Source organism: Galleria mellonella, unplaced genomic scaffold, assembly GCF_026898425.1.
Source record: "Galleria mellonella isolate WM207_F2 unplaced genomic scaffold, CSIRO_AGI_GalMel_v1 utg55, whole genome shotgun sequence".
Classification (NCBI taxonomy): Eukaryota; Metazoa; Arthropoda; class Insecta; order Lepidoptera; family Pyralidae; genus Galleria; species Galleria mellonella.
In genome coordinates this window covers 1,114,818-1,134,298 of record NW_026442115.1, presented here as the reverse complement: position 1 = coordinate 1,134,298, position 19,481 = coordinate 1,114,818, and the positions used below count along the sequence as shown (strand labels likewise).

Genomic DNA, 19,481 nt, shown 5'->3' with positions numbered 1-19,481 from the left:
AAGTGGAATTTCTATTCTTGAAGTTTAGCATAAAAACAATCTTATTGGAAGGCAAATGTTACTCGCATGGTTTTTTTGGTTGTCGAAAATATTTATAAATAAAATACTGATCTTCTCTCATAGTAGCCATCAAAATAGCAATCGGAGATTAATGGCTAATATGGAAGGTTATGGAACTTCTGATAATAGTAATGGTGGTCAATCTTCAAGTGTTGCCAGTCGCACACATACTAATGGTAGCGGAATTAAATAATATAATTCTAATTAAATAAACCAGTGAAAAATAAGAAATAACTATTAGTAAAGATATAAAACTAAAATTTAGCAATATTAGAATTTGCCAAATCCTACAATTTTTATTAATATTTTATGAAATACCAGAATCCCCATGTCATTGTCAAATAAATACACTATTTTTTACAACGACAATAAATGTCTGCGTGTATAAATTCTCACTAGGTAATGTTATAAGAGCAATAATGACTTTGTCTGTTCGTTTGTTACTTCTTAGCGTCTTAACAGCTCAACTAATCTTCTTAAAATTTAGTATACATGTACTATATGGGATGGAAAAGGACATAGGCTGTTTATTATTTATCCTTTATTATAATATTTTATATTTAGGCAATCGACATATCCTGATTACGCGGACGAAGTCACGAGTAAAATGTAATATCTCATAATTAAACGAACTTAGTAGTTATTGAAATAAGTGTTATTCCTTCGTCTGTGTTTTATTTAGTCTATATGGTGCAGTGTAAACGATAGGAGCCATATATTCGATCACCGAGTACTATGAAAGCAAACAGCAAGTTTCCTGTCATCTGTCACGCTTACTTCCGACGCAGAGCCTCCCTATATAATTGATCCCTATTCGGTCGTATTTTCTTATTATCGGTGCCACAAAATCATACCAATTGCCTAATCCTCAAGCTAAAACACCCTGTGTTATAAGAAACCAGGCAATTTACTCCTGAGAACACACCCCAGAATACCCAGATTAATAAAAAAAAAAAAGCATGTTTGCCAGTGGTTGTCACGCTTAACAAACGGATTGGCAACCGCAGTTAGGTTTTGGTGATGTTTAAAGAGGTACGCTGCCCATCCCTAGACTATTCAATTCCCTTAGACACCTCTTAAAACACCCATGGAAAAGGAAGGAATGACTTATTCTATGCGGGGACCACACGGCAACACACATTATTAGTCATATTATATATCTAGTACCAACCTACATATAAATTATGTCGCCATTGTAGCGACATTTATGTTATGTATTTATTTTGACCAATTTAAGACAAAAGATCTTTATTTATATAACACTAGCTAAATCCCGCGGTTTTGCCGACGTGAATTTGCCGAGTTATTATAAAAAAACTTTCCACTTTTATGTTTATAATAGTAGGACAGCTTGGCTTATTAAAATATTTTTTTATATATACGTATTTCTTAATTTTTTTTCTGTCAGACGAAAATGCAGGCTCCTGAGGTTTCATGTCTAGGTACATGATGGCATCCTAGACTGTATGTAAATTACTAATCTGTAATTTTATGTACAAAATTCGAAAATATTCTTTAGTTACCATTGGACGAGTTTATGAAAGACGCACGTATATATACATATGTATGTACCTATTGTGGCAACAAGCGCACATTAGGTAAGAGCTGCGCGAATAATGTACATTACATAACGAGCACACAAAAGGCTGACACTTGCACACAATGAACAAATAGTTTGCACATACGCAGACAAAGCACACATACACGTGAGGTCATCTCCCCTCATTAGGTGGTTAGTTTTCCGGGCGTGTCCGCAGACTCCGCGGATGTGGTGGGTGTGCGGTGGGGCCGGGAGGGGGGGATGGTGTTGTGCAGACGGGAAGTTACTTAATTAATCCCCTCGCGGCCGCCATTGGACGGCAAGGCGGGCGGGCGGCGGGCGTCTCATCGCCCACGCGTTAATTGGGCGGGCGGACGGACAGCTACAGATTACAGTCTGCGTTAATGAAACGAGATTCTCTTATGTACTACTGTGTAGCAGTATCTAAGAAATGTAGGTATCGAGACGAGATTTATTGTCTATGCTGACTAATTAATGTTTGTTTCATTAATTAGTGAATCCTACTTTTATAAATTAACATCTATGACATAAAACCAAAACAACATTTGGTGGTTTTATCTGTTCTATTTAGGTATTAAATAAAAATAATATTATAAATATATGGGATCAATTTTAATAATACAATATCCCACGTCGGGGTAGTAGGACCACATCGAATGTTATTATTGTGATGAACTTATCGAAAAATCTACATGTCCACATTTTACCGAGCATATTTGAATAAATTAACAAACCAAATTGAGGCCGTCCACCCAATTTAGTTTGTTAATTGATTTGATTCAAATTTAATTACTATTTTATATTATTTAAGCCCTATGCATGGCCCTGTTCCTAAAGAATAAAATTCCCCAACACCCATCCCAACAAGTCGGCCGTATCGCCCATGTCATCCGTGTGCATTCTTTAGATATTATTTTGTGTATGTATTCCATTATGACGAACAAAAAAATTCGCTAAAGATTATCATCTATGCGAGCCTGTGCTACACAGTTGTCATTGAATCAGTTATTATTAGATAAAACTTATGTTTTGCAAATCTGCTACATTGCGTTTCTATAGTAGTTATTAGATATGCAACTATAAGCTCGAACACCTGTGAATACTTGATCAAAGCTCTACTCCCGCCGGACGTACCATTAGGTACAATCTTATTCACAAACCCCTGGAGGTGCCTATACGTTACAATCCAATGAAATCACGGTATCAGCATTTGCTTTTAAAAGGGGGAAAATGAAAAAAATATATCAGTTCGTAGAACGTTAATAAATATTGTAGTAGGAAAGGAGTTGGCTCGAAACTAATATTGCTCTCGTCGCGTCAAGTGAACGTATAAAGCTCAGATTTAGCGTGAGCGGAGGGCTGAGCAGGCGCGAAGCGCCCAGGTAAGCACCTACTTACACCTCGATATACGGCCAAACGTAAATTATAATATTGTGTGTGTCGGCGGCTTGGCGTTCAGCGGTAACCCTCTCGCGCTCACGTACCCGTACGGCGCGGTGGCGCGTGTGTGCGCGCCCACTGAAAGAAAAGCAATTTCCTCCGGGCGGCGGGCGCCAGAGGGGGTTGAGGTCTCGCGCGAATATAATTTTGTTCATTTTTTTCATTCGGCCGAGTTAATTCGGCTTCGCGGCGAAGTCGGCTATTGATTAGGGCGCGTCTTACGTTTTAATTTGTTTGCGCGCGCAGCCACGATGCACCCAGCGAGATGAATTCCCCCGCTCGCGCGCCTCCCCGGCACCCGCCGCCCGTTCTAATGAAGCCTCCGCTAACTACGCGCTAGTGTAATCAGGCCTTTTCACAATCACGCTCTCGACTCCGACTCAAATGTTTGTTCTTTCCTAACTGGCGCACAGTAACGCTTCACGAGAATGTTTGCCTTCCATAAGCAGATTACCTATCATAACGTAAAGAATACAGAACATGGTTTGTTTTTTTTTCCTGAAATTACTTATCCTTATGATGCTGATTATAAGGAATTCTCTTACTCAAGTTATCCTAGTATGTATCTACGTACATACATACTTTCAAACCCGTTCTAACAAAAATTCTACCTACCTGTTTGGAGTGATAGATATTATTATTTATTTCTACATTCAGTTATTTATACTTTTTTATAAAAATTATGCATACCGCTGTGCTAATCATGTTTTAAACTAGTAAGACATTTGTCTGTAATGAAATTACTTTAAATATGCAATCATAGCATTGGATTAATCATAAAAATCCTATACCAACCCAAAATCTAATTATGCTACTACTGAAAGCGCAAACTACAATCTATTTTCCCTAAATTATTTTGAAAACTTTAATTTATTACTTTATTAACTTACGTCTAACAGGTATATAATCTTAAGATCTGCTACCGGCAGTCACAAATACTTAGTAAATAAAATTCATTCTAACATTCATATATAAGTATCTATAGTAATTACCTCCGATTCATTACATTAACAAGCGCGTGTCAATTATAAGATGCCTGTATAGCCACCAAAATATGTATGACACTCAATTCCAAACAAACACTTTCAATACACACCGATCCTTATATACTTCCTCCCGTGGGAGGGAATTCTAATATCTACGTCGAGATTTCAGGACGACATCGTAATTAACGTTGCATCGTCCGGAGCGGGGTGCGCTACGCCATTGGTCATCTGTGCCGTCCCCCTCCCCCTCCCTCCGCCGCGCCAACTGTACACCCTGCCCGGGGTGCACCCCGGTCCTCAGCCCGTGAAACAACACCGCGTGCATGTGACACATTAGTAAATGAGACGACATTCGTTACGATACGCCACCGTAAGAATTTCCTCATTGAAAACCGGAAACAGCGTTTTAATTAAAAATATATAAAGCTGTCTAGCGTGAATGCATATCAGATATATAGTTAATATTCTTGATAACTATCTACAGGTGACATCGAAATCGTCAACGTCATTTACAGGGACTTGCCAAAAGAAAAATAGATCGATAACGTCAATAATTTTTTAATCTCGCCTATTAATTGGGCATGTTTAGCTTTTGAGTTCATATAGGAAACTCAGAATTTACTTGTCGATTTTAAATTTTTTATACACAAAATTTCTGTCCTAATATATTTCTATGGCAATCTCAATATCAATATAGCCGTGTGGTCCCAGCATAAAATTGGCCATCCCTTCTTATCCCATCGATGTCGTAAGAGGCTACTAAAGGAATTTATTGGTTGAGAGATGGGTAGCAGCGTCTCTCTTAAAACAGCACCAATGCCTAACTGCGGTCGCCAGCCCGCTTGCCAAGCGTGGCAACTACTGATAAATTTCCCGATTACTGAAAACCTACAACAGTACAGCAGTGGACAGCAAATGGCTGATAACACCTGATTCAGTAAAATAAATCTGTAAACTTCAGGTTTCACATAAACTGTATGTTATAATAAGTATTCCATTGATTAATTTAAATTCCACGCCGCAGGCGATACCTACCTAGACTCTCAAATAGGCTCATCTTGTCCAAAAGGTAATATACTGGAAAATACTGAGTCGAGGCCTCACATGAGGAATTTTACATATATTGTTTACGCTGTAAGGTAGATTACTTTATCTCATTCTGCAACTTTTATTCAAATTAAGTTTATAGAATATTTAAGATCCTAGACTTTATCTTATTATTGTTTAAGTATAACATGCACTTTTAGGCTATTGGATACTCATGGATACTCACAAATAATTTTGGATCTCTATCATTTTAATATCTGATTCCTTTATTGCTACTTCAACAGCTTTTGGCTTATGTCCAAAGATACAATTAACTTTCAACAGCCTACTGACAGCTTAAGGCGGATATAGTAATATCGTTAATGCTATTTCAATAGATTTTTATATTGTTAATGTTTAATTAAACATTTGCATTTATTTATTGTTCAATCATGATTCATATTGTACTGTACTCACAACATAACTGTGAACCGCGCCCATGAATCAGGGCTCCTATTTAGTTCGAAACTAGTCAGAGCATCCCGAATTTAAAACGTGAATAAAGGCGATGTAAATAATTAGACAATATCTGCATTTATATTTATCTTACTTAACTGCACTTATCGAATTGGACCTTTCTAGCTGTTGACAGAGCTCGGGTTTCGGTTAATAAATCGACACGCCGCCTTCGCTCGGCCATTAAGACTTCGATAGTGCATACTCTTCAGTGCTCACATTGTTTTATTACTTTCATTTTATTGTTTTAATTTGTGTGCGGGTGCGCTATTTGCGTGCGCGCAGTTTGTCGCGCGCCCCGCCCACCTCGTGGCGACCAATCACATGCCACCCGCTAACGAACATCCCGCACTGAGTCCGCGCCCGCGCACATAGCCCATACGCGACGTGCTCTATTGCTACTTTAGCACTAATTTATTTGATCTAGCCACACTTTATGGTGAGCCAAAAAAATATTGACATAATCTTCTGTTGTTTCTCACTTTGCATATAGGTAGATATAATAAATCTCGCTGTGTGTCCCCGGCATAGAATGGGCTACCCCTTTCTTTCCAGTGGGTGTCGTAAAAGGCAACTAAGGGAACTTAATAGTCGAATAGTAGGCAGCAGCCTCACTCTTAAAACATCACCAAAGCCTATCTGCGGTTGCCAACCCGCTTGCGACTACTGACAGCCCTCCCCCACCCCCTGGTAGGCTATTTTCGGCAGTGGAAAGTTGACGGCTGATATAATAATGATGATGATGATATAGGTTTAATAACAAAGTTGCCATTCATCGAAATCTGTCAACTTTAAAATTTTTAATCATAATAAAAAAAAATTGTTAACTTTACAATAACAAATTATTATCAAAAACCTTTTTATTCTAGGTATTTGTACTTAAAATGCAGTATTATTTCGATGAAAAAGTCACATTTTTATCAAATTAACTTAGGTAAGAAATAGGGCTGTAATCACTTCCGTATCACATTGCACAACAATGTCTACAAAAATTTTTTCTTTTTTTTAATTGAAACATCTTATTTTTTTCACCCGTAAACAATTTTTTATGAATTACGATTTCAAGAAAGGGCTTAATAACTTTAAATTTTGTCCAAAGTATAATAATATCGACACTAACTTTGTCAATACGCAGTTGCAACTTGAGGAACTTTCCGAAACCACAATTTATTCTATTTTGTGTTATTGAGCCACTTTTGGTACCATTTAGCTACAAAATCCAAAGCTAAGATGGCAACACCGACAGCGAAACATTGCGCCCGTGCGCCGCAGACACCGTGCGACAATGCTCATTGTTTCAAACGTTTCTCATTTTGTTTTAGTTAGGTCCACCTCATGGTCCAGCACCGACGCACGCCTCCCACCGAGCGATAATTTCAATGTCGTCGCGTATATTGTGATATTGACTGAGATTCCACTCTGCGCGAGTTTTATCGTTGGAGGCGCGTTTCGTCAGAGCTACTCAATAAGCAATAAACCATTCGCCTCCGAGAAGTTATTTTAAACTCTGACTGGAACTCGAATTGAGCCCACGCCTTTACACCTTTTAAAGGTTATTGTATTTCCGAAACGCTAAACATAACCGTCAGATGCTTTATAAACTCCATTCGACAATATATATAATTCACGTATGCACAGTATTTTACAATACTTGGATATAAGGTTCCTTACAAAATAAATGAATCATATAATTAACTAGAGCATACTAGTATTGACGTGTATGACAAACACCTGTTCACGAGTCGGTAGGCAGGATCTATGACAGATGAGCTAGCTATCATTGCACTTAACTATTTATTTTGGGAGCCCACCACGCCTCCACCTGTCTTTATCTATCTACATCATTTAATTAGATATTAACTTATTGTTATCCAATTGTTGAAAAAATGTTAAGTACCTGCTTATATAATAAATAACAAAGTATCAAACTGCTCCAAAACCGTAAATTTGGGCCCCTCTAATAGGATAATTAATATATGATCTTGTATTAGGTATTTATTTATTATTTTTGATTATAACGTGCCTTTACATGCCGTTTACTAGCAGACGAGCTATGCCGTTTACTAGCAGACAGGCTATATGCTTATTTGCTACCTGAGTGATTTTGAAAAAATCAACTAGCATATTACCATGAGTTCTGAAAATGTGCGTTATATTTGGAAACTATTTCGAGTAGCATATTTTTACCTGACTAATTATGAAAGGCAAAATTAGTTACTACAAAATTGGTTATAAGGTTTTTATTTTTTCATTATTTTTGTCTATCCTTTCTCCACTGCTAATGCCAGTACGTCGATGGACTCTATTTGTGCTCTCACATACTTTATTTTTGTTTTTTCGTTCAGTCTTGATTCTTGTTATTAAAATTAAAGTATATTGTTTCCTATATTTCCATGGAGCAAAGCTACTCTTCGTACTTTTTTCGGTTTAATTTTTGCGGATCCCTAGACTGTATTGTATTCATTTTCCTCCGAAATTTATATGTGATATTAACTCTGCAATTGTTTTGTTAGAATTTGACGAAACAGACATTCACCACTAACATTTCCTAAACAGTCACACCATCGGGACAATTTTTTTTTATTATTACTACAGAAAAGCTTGTTGCTTCGTAATTGTGAGTATTCGAACATCATTAAATTATAATAAGGTTTGCCCCAACAGCACAGTAATTATAGACAACAACGGAACTCCTCGAACCATGCAAATGTCTAATCATTATTTCGTATAAATATTTGTTTATTCAAATCTTTTCCTTTATATCTGAACCGGAGCGGGCGAGTCGTCGAACGAATAATATTAAAGGGGAAACTAAGCAATTGATAGTAAAAATGGGCGGTGAAATAGAAAAATATCGTCGGACGCATTCGTGGCCTGGTAAAATATTCAATCGGGGCAATTCGGGTCCGCGTATAAATTCGGTCCCGCCATTATTTGTAGCGCGTCCTCGCGACCGAAAATCGGTACCTACATTGATAGTCGTCATTTTTCTTGTAGGTATCGTTAATATTTTACGGGTGCGTGTCAACGGTTTATGGGCCCACTCTTAACACTAAAACGTTTTAGCCGTGCTCTCATTGTTTATACATTTTACTATCCACTTTTTTATAGTTTATTGTCGCTCTAGTGCTGTTCAGGGTTATGACACTGCGCGTAACGTTTGTGTGACGTTCGATTATATGCTATCGAAGTTGATTTTATTGCCAGCCAAATATTACCGCTGACTACCGCTTCCGATCTGTGGGATCTGATATAAATATTCCATCTGACTAAGGTGAGCAACATAAAATAAAGCAAGATGTTATTGTTAGGTCGTGAGATAAATCGTTAAAATATTATTAGTATTTAATGAAGATGTAACTTACCTAAACAAAAAATTTACTTTATTTCCAAACTCGAGTTAAAATTTTATAGTTTACTTCATTTATAGATAATCGTCGTCGAAATTTATACAAAGGTTTATGGAATAGTTTTTTAATAAAAAAAAATATTCGTAATTAAAAAAGTATTACAAGATAAAAGTTAAGAAAAACTAGCCATTAAGAAAGGAACTTTAAAAGTTTTCATTTCATCAGAAATAAGTGAATCGTTGAGCATTTATTTCTTCAGATTTAATTAATTATAAAAAAAAAAAAACAGATAAGTACAAAATTTTAAATAACACTAAAATTGCAACACAAATGCTAAAAATATTTAAAATTTCTAGAGCCTACAATTAAATTCCTTTTTGTGCAAGACAACGCCGAACCTTTTCGTAGCTAAGTGTAATTATCCATCCGAGTTTGCGAGCTCCGAGAAAGAATTGCTCGGTTGTGTATGTGGGGGGATACGGGGGGCGGAGAAGGGTGGGGGTGGTAGGCTCACATGGGACGCGCTCTAATGAGGTGCCTGAAAGCGACAATGTCTTTGAGCAAGGCGAACGTGTAGGTATCTACATACGGGGAGGAGCTCTCCCATCTACTTCTGTCTGTAATGTGCGCCCACTGATAGCTTGTTTATTGTGGTAAATAAACGAAGTTGACTTTCGCTGTTGACTCAGGATATTATCAAAATTCAATACATGGCATATTGAAACTACAGGATTTAGTAATTTAATAAGTACGGCAGTTACTAAAGTGATTTTATAAAGATCCTTGTATTTCTAGAACGAAGCCTTGTATTTCTCAAACGAAATCTCATTAAAAATAATGATGTCTTTATCACTGAAATTAAGAGAATTAATACATATGATACTATTCATGTTTATAGGCGATGGCTACCACTTACCATCAGGTCTGCTTATTCGCCATTCTAAATACATATGAAAAGTATGTAGATACATAATAATCAATTTAAAGTAACTTCCAGTGCAACACAGCCAAACTTTGTTATGACCTGAATGTCACATTTTCATATCTACTGTTGTGTACAACTTTTAATGAGAATAAATAATTTGAGGTTCATGAGCTCGCTGTACCTAGTTAACTTTTGAAATAATCATAACGATTTTTAAATCAAATTAAATTACCAACATGCCTTTTTTTATATCACACAGTTGTGATTTAGTAATCGTGACATATTTAGAGTTACATAAGACGCTATGTTGTGGCCACGATATTTCTCTGTCTATAATATCACGAACCTAAACTTGTAAACGGTATGAATATATAAGCTTGTTTACCTTTCGTGTAGTTTCATAACCTGATAGTATTAATAAGGTAGTAGAATTTTATTAAAAATATTCAATAACATTAATGTACTATCACGTAGGTACATACTCGTATTTCATAATAGTGGAAATTGAAACATTTTCCAAAGCAGCCAAATACTTCATAAATGAGTCAGGTCAGGATGGGGGCTTAGAAACCATTATGGTTAATTAATTCCTGGAAAATTCGTCACATGGACAATCTGATCTGACTTTATCCTACTTTAACTATATTACCATTATGTTGCGTTTTCATCTATTTAAAAGTAATAAGTCTTCATTTATTTTGTTTTCCATTTGTTTTGCATTTTACCTAATCTAAACCGTGTCATAACTCGGTTTTGAAGTTTTTTTTTATTTAATATTAGAATTATTGTAAGATATAAACAGCGGTTCTACCTAATCTCTATACAAAGCTACCTAAGTGAAATTGATTGCTACATTTGAATATAAAAGTAATAAAAATAAATTCTCATAACAGCAATCAGCGTATGGATATTGGATATGTATCAGCTCTCGACTAGCGCAGGGAGATATCGAGGGACGAGGCGAGGCGCGAGGCCGCGCTGTGCGAAAGCGCGGGGTCGATCGCGCCTTCCGGTCCACAGCCGGTTTTAATTTCCCGCGCGAAGCGGCGGCGCGTTAAGTTTAAACGGCCGGAGATGAGCCGCACACGTACTAATATCATGCACGGCCCGGGCCGTCGCCATAGCGACGCACACTCAAATGACGTGTGTGGCGCGAGGCGCGAGACCGGGTGTGAGGCCGGGGGTAATATGATTTGAGCGCCCCCGGCCGCCGACACCCCGCCCGCTTGTTTGCTCTCCGATGCAATCGCGATACGAACACCCCCGCGCGCCCCTCGCGACACGCCGCTCGCGCCTTGTCCAGCGACACATCTCTCACCTCCGCCGTCGATAACCGCATCGGATTCCTTGTTGCAAGCCACCGCATTCTATTGAAATAGATACTCGCACCCGCCTATCCACCTACTGCTCCACTCGATTTTCATGTTATCCCAGGTCGCACGATTTCCAGCAGGACAACGACGCCACGAGACATATCCCTTCGATGTCTGTTCATAGCATCTGGTCATGGTGTCCTCGCGGTAGGTATATCAACATAGAAACTTATAAAAAAATGATTGGAACATAAACACATAGATAAACTCACTTCATACTCGTGAACTTTCGACGAGTACACTTGTAACCAAGCAAATATTTTTTTGAAATATATTACCTTTACATAGGTATTAATAAATCAACTTAGCAACCTTAGGATACGACCTTACCAAGAAGTCTTAAAATGCATCGTTTTCAAATGCTTTCTCGACATGTAAAAGTAATGTTCTCAATATAAATGTTCAATGGTTAACAGCCAGCTAGTATTGCCTGTTAAAGTGGTTATAGTACTAATAAATCAATCATACTCTCCGCAACAGAGTAACAAACTGCGTCATACTCTCGTGCATTTTGCGTAGTGACTCAATTCGCTTAGTTACGGAATCCCACAAGTTTAGTGGCGACCAGCACTGCAGCGTGCAACAAACCAGTGACAATTACGCGGTGCCGGGGTTCATTAGTTGCAAACGCGCCGGTTCATGTATCATGTATAGCGCGTCTTCAACGCCACCGACCGACGGGACAATAAAGCAATCAATCCGCATCGCTCGCCGTCCGCAAACGAGCTGCTAGCGACACTTCGCGTAACGCTGACCACGCTATATCCGCACACAATAATGTTGTTTGTCACCAATATCATCGCAGACAACAAAATAACTAGCTTTATACCTGAGTGATCTTCAATTTTGATCTACGAAATTGAAGGTCTCTGCATATCGTACAGGAAGACCTATTTCCCAAAATGGAGTACGCTTTTATATAAGGCTATCCTAACAGAGTTGTGGGATTGAATAGTTAGAGCCGTTTGTGCTGCAGTAATTGCAACGCGGACGCCGGGGGCCGCGGATAATGCAACACGTGATATATGGTACTACAGCTAATAACAGAGCTCGAGCTTTGCACCGATTATCCCTTTACTCGGCGAAGACGAATTCGTATCGATCGTTGCGACGTTCGCTCTCACCTAATGAGAGCGGGATTTACTACTCATTATCCACTTTCGCCGGTTGCCCGGAGCGCGATGAAGACGTCGCGGGCTCGGTGCAATGCCGCCGGCGCACAATTTGCTGCGCTCGAACGCTAGACGCCGAGTGCCGCGCTGGAGCCCGCAATGCCCGCAGCGCACTTTGTGTTTTATCCCCGGTAATTGCGGCCCGACGCGATCTACCTTCTAACGGCCACCACCACACGATCAACGGTAGTGGATAATTGCGCTATTGTTGCTGAGCCCCGCGCGACTAGCTTACAAATCGCTTTCAAGGAAGTTGCTACGTTCGGCTAAATTAGAAGGTTCAAGACATCCACTTTGTTATTTGAACAATTAAGTTAGATAAGAAAATTAATAGTTATACTCGTATTGAAAGCGATCGGATAATGCCTTATTGCATGTGAGACATACTATGTGAGATAATGATATCGGCTTGTCCGTAAATTTTAGATATTGAGTTCACTTTTAGTTTACAATTTATCAATCCTTATTTTGTTCAAAACTACATATCTATTTTTTTTCCATATTACATGTTATATGTAAGTAGGAATATATATAGAAGTTAAAATCGAAATCATTAGCTTACTTTTATCCGAACTGTATTTGCGAACCTTTGTCTCTTCCAGGATGCTCCTCTCTTTTTTTTGTCTTTTGTCGATCCATGTTTCCATAGGCGTATTTAAGAGCGGGCCGAAAGAGCACTGCTCACCGTAGAATTGTCTGACGCCCACTCCTGTATCCAAACAAAACTTCGCAAAAATATGTTTGAGAAAACATTATTTTTTTAAACGCCAGGACTTCCCTAAAATAATCTTAATTACGCCAATGCTTGTTTCTTTAGAAAAAAATGTTCAGTTACATTAGCAAAACGTGCTGAACAGATGCTAATGATTTCTATTTCGTACATACATATATATATTCGAATTTTATTTATTTCCTGATCTATCAACAACTCTTTTAGGTACTTGACAATGAGCATTTCCTTGTCTATTGTTGATATAATTAAATATATGAACTTTATACAAATTTACAGTTGCATTCAAATCTCTAACAAAATACATAGTGCATAGATTAAAAAAAAAACATTTTGTTTTAAAATCTGCATAGATTACTCTCATTATTTATATTTATTACCTCCATTTACTCTCTCTGTTAAGCGTAACGGTAGACTGGTAAAGAATGCCATCAGGCATTAAGTCCACCCAATAGACATATTTTAATTTGTGTAAAAGTATAAATAAATAAAATAATTTAGATTACCTAAACTTACTGGAAGTACCCAAAATTTTTAATTATATTATCAAATGCCATCGCTCAGGTGGCTCGGGCGTGGCTCAATGTTCGTGCTGTCAGAAGCCCAGGCACGGTTGTTACTGCGGTCCGCAAAGATATCGGGCAACGCAGCGGAGACTGTAGTTGACGTTGGTGCTGGCGATGGCGAAGTTAGCCGCCGTTTCGCAAATCTCTACTCGGTCAAGTACGCCACTGAAATATCTGCGAGCATGCGAAAAGCTTTAAACAATAAAGGATATACGTGAGTAATACCTATACATAAAGTTTTATTTAACTAATTATCACACATTTCCCATAACAATTTTCTTCCTTTGATTCAATGAGTGGAACACAAACAAAACAAGCTTCGTATCTTGCGGTCTCTTTAAAAATTTGCTTTAAAAAAATCTATGACAGCAAATTTATAGCAAACATACGTATGTTTTATTTGCTTTATTATTAACACATGTATGTGTTAATACAATAATAAGACTCGATGCTTTATCACTAAAGTCTGAGTAGGTGAACAGCTTCCGTACCTGACTAGAAACAGTGATATTGCTATAATAACATATCTATTCAAATTAAATCTTTATAACCTTGACATTAGAGACATAATTGAAGCTGATTACGCAAAAAATAGCCACATTACATAAAATCTCCATAAAACATGGCCGTCTTCTGTGTAATTAGCTCCAAATATACAAGTACTTTTCAGTATCTACTACTCTCAAAATTTTGAAAATAATACTCCCATAATGTTACATATTTTTGAGCAAATGTTATTAATAAAGTTGATATCAACATTAAGATAAAATAATAACACTTTTCAGGTTATTGGACACAGAGGATTGGTGGCGTGGACAGAAGTTCGACTGCGTATGCATGCTGAACCTCCTAGACCGGTGCAGTAAGCCGAAGACGATGCTGAAGCAAGCGCGTGCTGCCCTCGCACCTGGTGGTGTTTTAATGCTCGCGCTCGTGCTACCGTACAAACCTTACGTAGAAGGTAATAAACTTTTTTATTGCAGTAAAAATTCAAGACACAAAACACATATAGCAGACTATACTGAAATTGATATAAGAATACCGACTGGGAAAATCACGAATTAAATAAAAAATTCTTTTTGTTAGAAATATAAATAATACAAAACGCCCTCTTATCTCTCCCCTTAGATTCCACCTTTGCCGCGTTGTATTCAATTAATTACTAAGCTACCATGGCAACAGACCCTTTGGCAACAAAACCTTTGACAACTAACTTAGCGTTTAAAATATCGCTAAGTTTTAATACGAGTACAAAGTGGATGATACCGCTAACTAATACATAGTCTTGTTATGGTAGTCAAATAAGAAATCTCCAAGTCACTCAGCGAGCTATGAAAATTATTATGGTCAGAGTTTAGAAGGATATTTTCAGAAAAATCATAGTGACTGATATAACTCGAAGGATCAGTAAGCTAAAGAGAAATGCGCCAGGCGTATAGCTCGATCAACCAAATCGACTGGAACAAAAATTCTTGACTAACAACCTCGTACAGATAAACACAGTGTAAAACTACTTCCCACCAGATAGCGCAAGAACTTCAAATTTATTGCAGAAATTCAGTGAACGTAACTAGCTCTAGCCCATTCCTTACTGTAGTAATCATCTGAATCTGTAACTGTTCAATAGTTCGTTAACATGAACTCTTAGACCTTACTTAATAAGTGTTTATTATTGGTGTACATATTTACCAGTGGGGCTAGGGGCTAGGCCCTTAACAAAGTCGTATGTACCTATCCTCATATATGTACTTTGCGTATAGCTAAAAGTTCTACTTGGATATTGGGGTGATCACTAGACACATCATCATCATATCAGCCGTTGACTGTCCTCTCCTGAACATAGACCTCTGCCATAAGGGGGGTTTTGCCAGTAATTACCACGCTTGGCAAGAGGATTGGCAACTGCAATTACGCTATGGTGATGTTTTAAAAGGAACGCTGTATCCCTCGACCGTTAAGTTCCCTAAGTCACTTCTTACGACAAGGAAAAAGAAGGGATGGGCTATTCTATGCCGAAATCACATGGCATATTTACCTCTTTATCAGACAATTACCCCCCTTAAATACGCCTAAGGTATTCACACTATTTATGGTATTCATCTATTATCTAAATTCGTTTTACTTTTATTTACAGTTACTCCAGACCACAAACCAGAAGAACGTCTTCCGATCCAAGGCGCGAACTTCGAAGAGCAACTCAGTTCATTCGTCGAGTTTATGGGGGAGAGTGGCTTTGAGCTTTCTTCCTGGAGCCGCGCCCCTTACCTCTGCGAAGGTGATTTCGCGCAGGCCTACTACTGGCTCGACGACTCTGTTTACGTGTTCACACCTAAAAGTATTGAATCGGACACATGAAACAGCTTATTTTAATACATTCCCTGCCTAGTGCAATTAACAATTTTGTGTACAGTTCATCAACAAAATTAATTTTATTCAAAATTTAAAAATAAATTTCAAATGAATAATCATGCTAGAAGCCAGCTAGACGGGGTGAATGCAGCCACGAATTTGTGACAGTGCCCTCAGAATAGATAGAGAATGAAACGCGGAAATGTTTTCCGTGAAATGTTCCATAATATCAGAGTTAAGTTAATAAAATAAAAAGTAGTTATTATGTAGTTAGATAATTATGTTCTATTGACGTTACCTATTGTGTCATAAAAATATGCACACTGTTGAAAAATAACCTGTAATATAAATAATAGGAAGCAATAAGAAGATCCATGGTCGCAAATTAAGTTTTATATACAGATACTTCCCTTCATAAGATAAGAGGAATTCCGAACATTTTATTGATCTATAAAATACATCACGATGAACTAGATTTATATTTGTCCAAGTAAACGCATATCGCTGGTATTTTAGCATTTATGCGCGGAACAGCATTAGAGTGCAGTATAATAATGCATACCGCATTTATATTTGTCGTCAAGTAAACGCATAATCGCTGGTATTTTAGCATATTACTTTGAACGTCCCATTCAAAAGTATTGACAGAGAACATTAAATAATGTTCTCTTGCTTCTTGCTATATTATAATTTTTATAAATTATAAATTTTCTATAAAAATTGTTATATTTTTATATGTTATCCGTGCACGTTGTAATACAATTGTACCTCTATGGGCTAAGTACCTGATAATAAAGAATTATTATTATTATTATTATTACTTTGAACGAGTGACAGAGACTGGCTATAATTAACATAAAAAAACTTTATAATATTTATTTTGATTTAAAGAGCAGAATACATATGACAGAGGAATTACAGGGTACAGTCATAACATCTTGATTCCCAGAAATGGCGATGTATGGGGGAGTATTATAGACATCCTAGTATATTTTGTGATGTCCTGTCTATAAATGTTTTCCATTAGATAAGCTGTGAGTTTGTTTGTCATTCCATGTTGGATAAAAAGACCAAATATTTCATTGTGTGTGTTTCTCTCATAAATACGACATCGTATCGTTTTTGGGTATACTTTTATCAGCTTCTAATGCTGTATATGTGTTGTTGCCTAGAAACTTGAAGTGCTCTTCACACTAGAATCTTCAAGAATGTTGTTGTTATTATTATTATTATAGATAGTAAAGAACATCGCTGTTGAGAACATCATAAAATTCCTGTCACTTTCAGGAATTAGCAGCGAATTCTAAGAAAGGGCAAGCACAATAGATCTCAGAGGTCGCAGTGTTTTTTTTTTTTTTTTTTGCCTGGTATCCTTCAATAATAATAATAGTAAATAATATATAATAATATACATAGTAATCATTTTCATAAATGATAATGCTAAATTAGTAAAAAGGTGTGTTCAAATAAATTATGTATATACTTTGTTCAAATGACTGCTTCCTTTTAGAACCTAGGAGTGTAAGGATTGGGCATACAAAGTAATAACAATAAACAATTAGGTCAGCGATAACCATGGAATAAATAAATAAATAATGAGCTTATAAAGACATTTTAAGTCACATTATTTTAGCTATTTGATCAAAATATTTTCGAATTTATTCGTATTCAGACCAATTTAACAGTTAACTTTTTTATTAATCTGGGTCTGGGCACTTGGCTCCCAAAACAAGCGATAGACTAATCTATTTGTCTATAAGTTTACGCTACCGCACGAAGAAAGTCGATTCAATTTGGTTCTATCTCACACGTTCATTAACACGTAAACTATACTCTTTCTACAAACAGACTCGTATACCATGTGCCTAAAGTACTTGGTCTGACCAATTCTGGCACTGACATTAAATTACCGTTACAGAATGGAGCTGTGAATAAATTCAGAGAGCCTAGCGGGGGTTGTACAAAGAAGTACGTTACGTCACGTGTCGTACGTGGCGCATGTGATCGCGTTAGCAATTCGTGAAATCTAAGTTTCCGAGACTATCCTTAATCTATGATACAAACTTATGGATTAAACGTTAAAGCAATCATATTTCTTAGAGTAACTCACGCTAAGCACTCAGTAATATTAAATCAGTAAAAAACAAATGTTGTAATTTAAGATTGTAATGCCTAGGTATAATAATTGATATTAAATGTACTAACAGAAATGAATATTATTGTCAGAGTAACCTTTCGCTAGTTCAGTGTATTTCTGTATAGGCTAATATGCAATTCACCGCCATGATGTTTTATTATACTAATTACAACTGCGACTCGACTACCTCGCTAGTTAGGTATATAATATACACAATTTATTCAGTTAAAACTGAATTAAATTTATTTTAAATTTTTATTTTTGTAATAAAATCAATTCCGATTAATTTATTATTTAATCATATATGTTGAAAAATTTAAAAAACGCAGTCTTTCCTAAGTAATCCAGTAGGTAGTATTTATTTTATGCAATATACAATTTTATATTTAATTTATAAACGAATTTAATAAATTATTTGAATGTAATATAATAAAATAAGCAGAAACTTATTTATATAATTAAAGCGCACACGTGACATCGAATATTAATGTCAAGTCAGTATGTTTGTACCACTGTAAATAATATTCACTGTCTCACTTTTATACCTTTTTATGTATCAATTTAATATATTAAACGTGTGAAGTGTCAATTTTTAAATGTATCTTATAACGAAAGTATTAAAATATGGGAGTGTATTGATGTTTGTGCCAAATGTTACGTCGTGAATTTAAAATATCACTGTTTAAGATAGGTACAGTTTTTATATGTCAATGTAATATTAATCGAGCCATACACCACCAACCGACCGGATAAAAATGCAATAGTACCCCGTCTGCGCTATAGGTACATGCTGGTGGGGTACCAGTGGGAGATGATAGCATTGATTCATACGAATTCATCAGGAATAAAGAATAATTTTTTCCAAGTAAGACAGCATGGAGGTCGATCTAACAGAACTACTAATAACCACTCCTCACCATCCGTGTCTGATTTACTAAAAACTGTATTATGAACATCACAAAAATTGATATGTTATTGTAGGAAAATTATTTAAAAAAAAAAATTAAGGGTTTCAGCCAAGATGTAGTCGATTCAATTCTCTTCCTACATAAAGCTTTAGCCTTAGCAAAATAAAATTATATTTATTATATAAATAACCAATAATCGCTTTTAGCGACAAGACCAACCATTGTTTTCTCGCTATGATAATTTCTTGTAATTGTTTGTCTATATACGCTTACTACTGTCTTTTATCTTGTATCTTTTGGAGGAAACAATACAGAATATCTATCTATCGAACCAAATTCTAAGCTAATGAAGAACTTAGATGACATTTTATACAATAATCTT

The 19,481-nt window shown here is 36.6% G+C and overlaps 1 protein-coding gene across 3 annotated transcripts in view; it reads left to right on the top strand.

Moving 5' to 3' along the window:
• Positions 1 to 16,617, top strand: part of LOC113521402 (protein-L-histidine N-pros-methyltransferase) — a 71,513-nt gene extending 54,896 nt beyond the window's left edge. For all 3 annotated transcript variants that reach the window (XM_031912725.2, XM_052898967.1, XM_031912724.2), the window contains 3 exons: positions 13,704 to 13,919; positions 14,491 to 14,666; positions 15,840 to 16,617. In XM_031912725.2, the coding sequence (XP_031768585.1) occupies positions 13,704 to 13,919; positions 14,491 to 14,666; positions 15,840 to 16,060 (613 nt within the window). In that variant the 3' untranslated portion in view covers positions 16,061 to 16,617. The remainder of the gene's footprint in view (positions 1 to 13,703; positions 13,920 to 14,490; positions 14,667 to 15,839) is intronic.
• Positions 16,618 to 19,481: the final 2,864 nt, after the last annotated feature.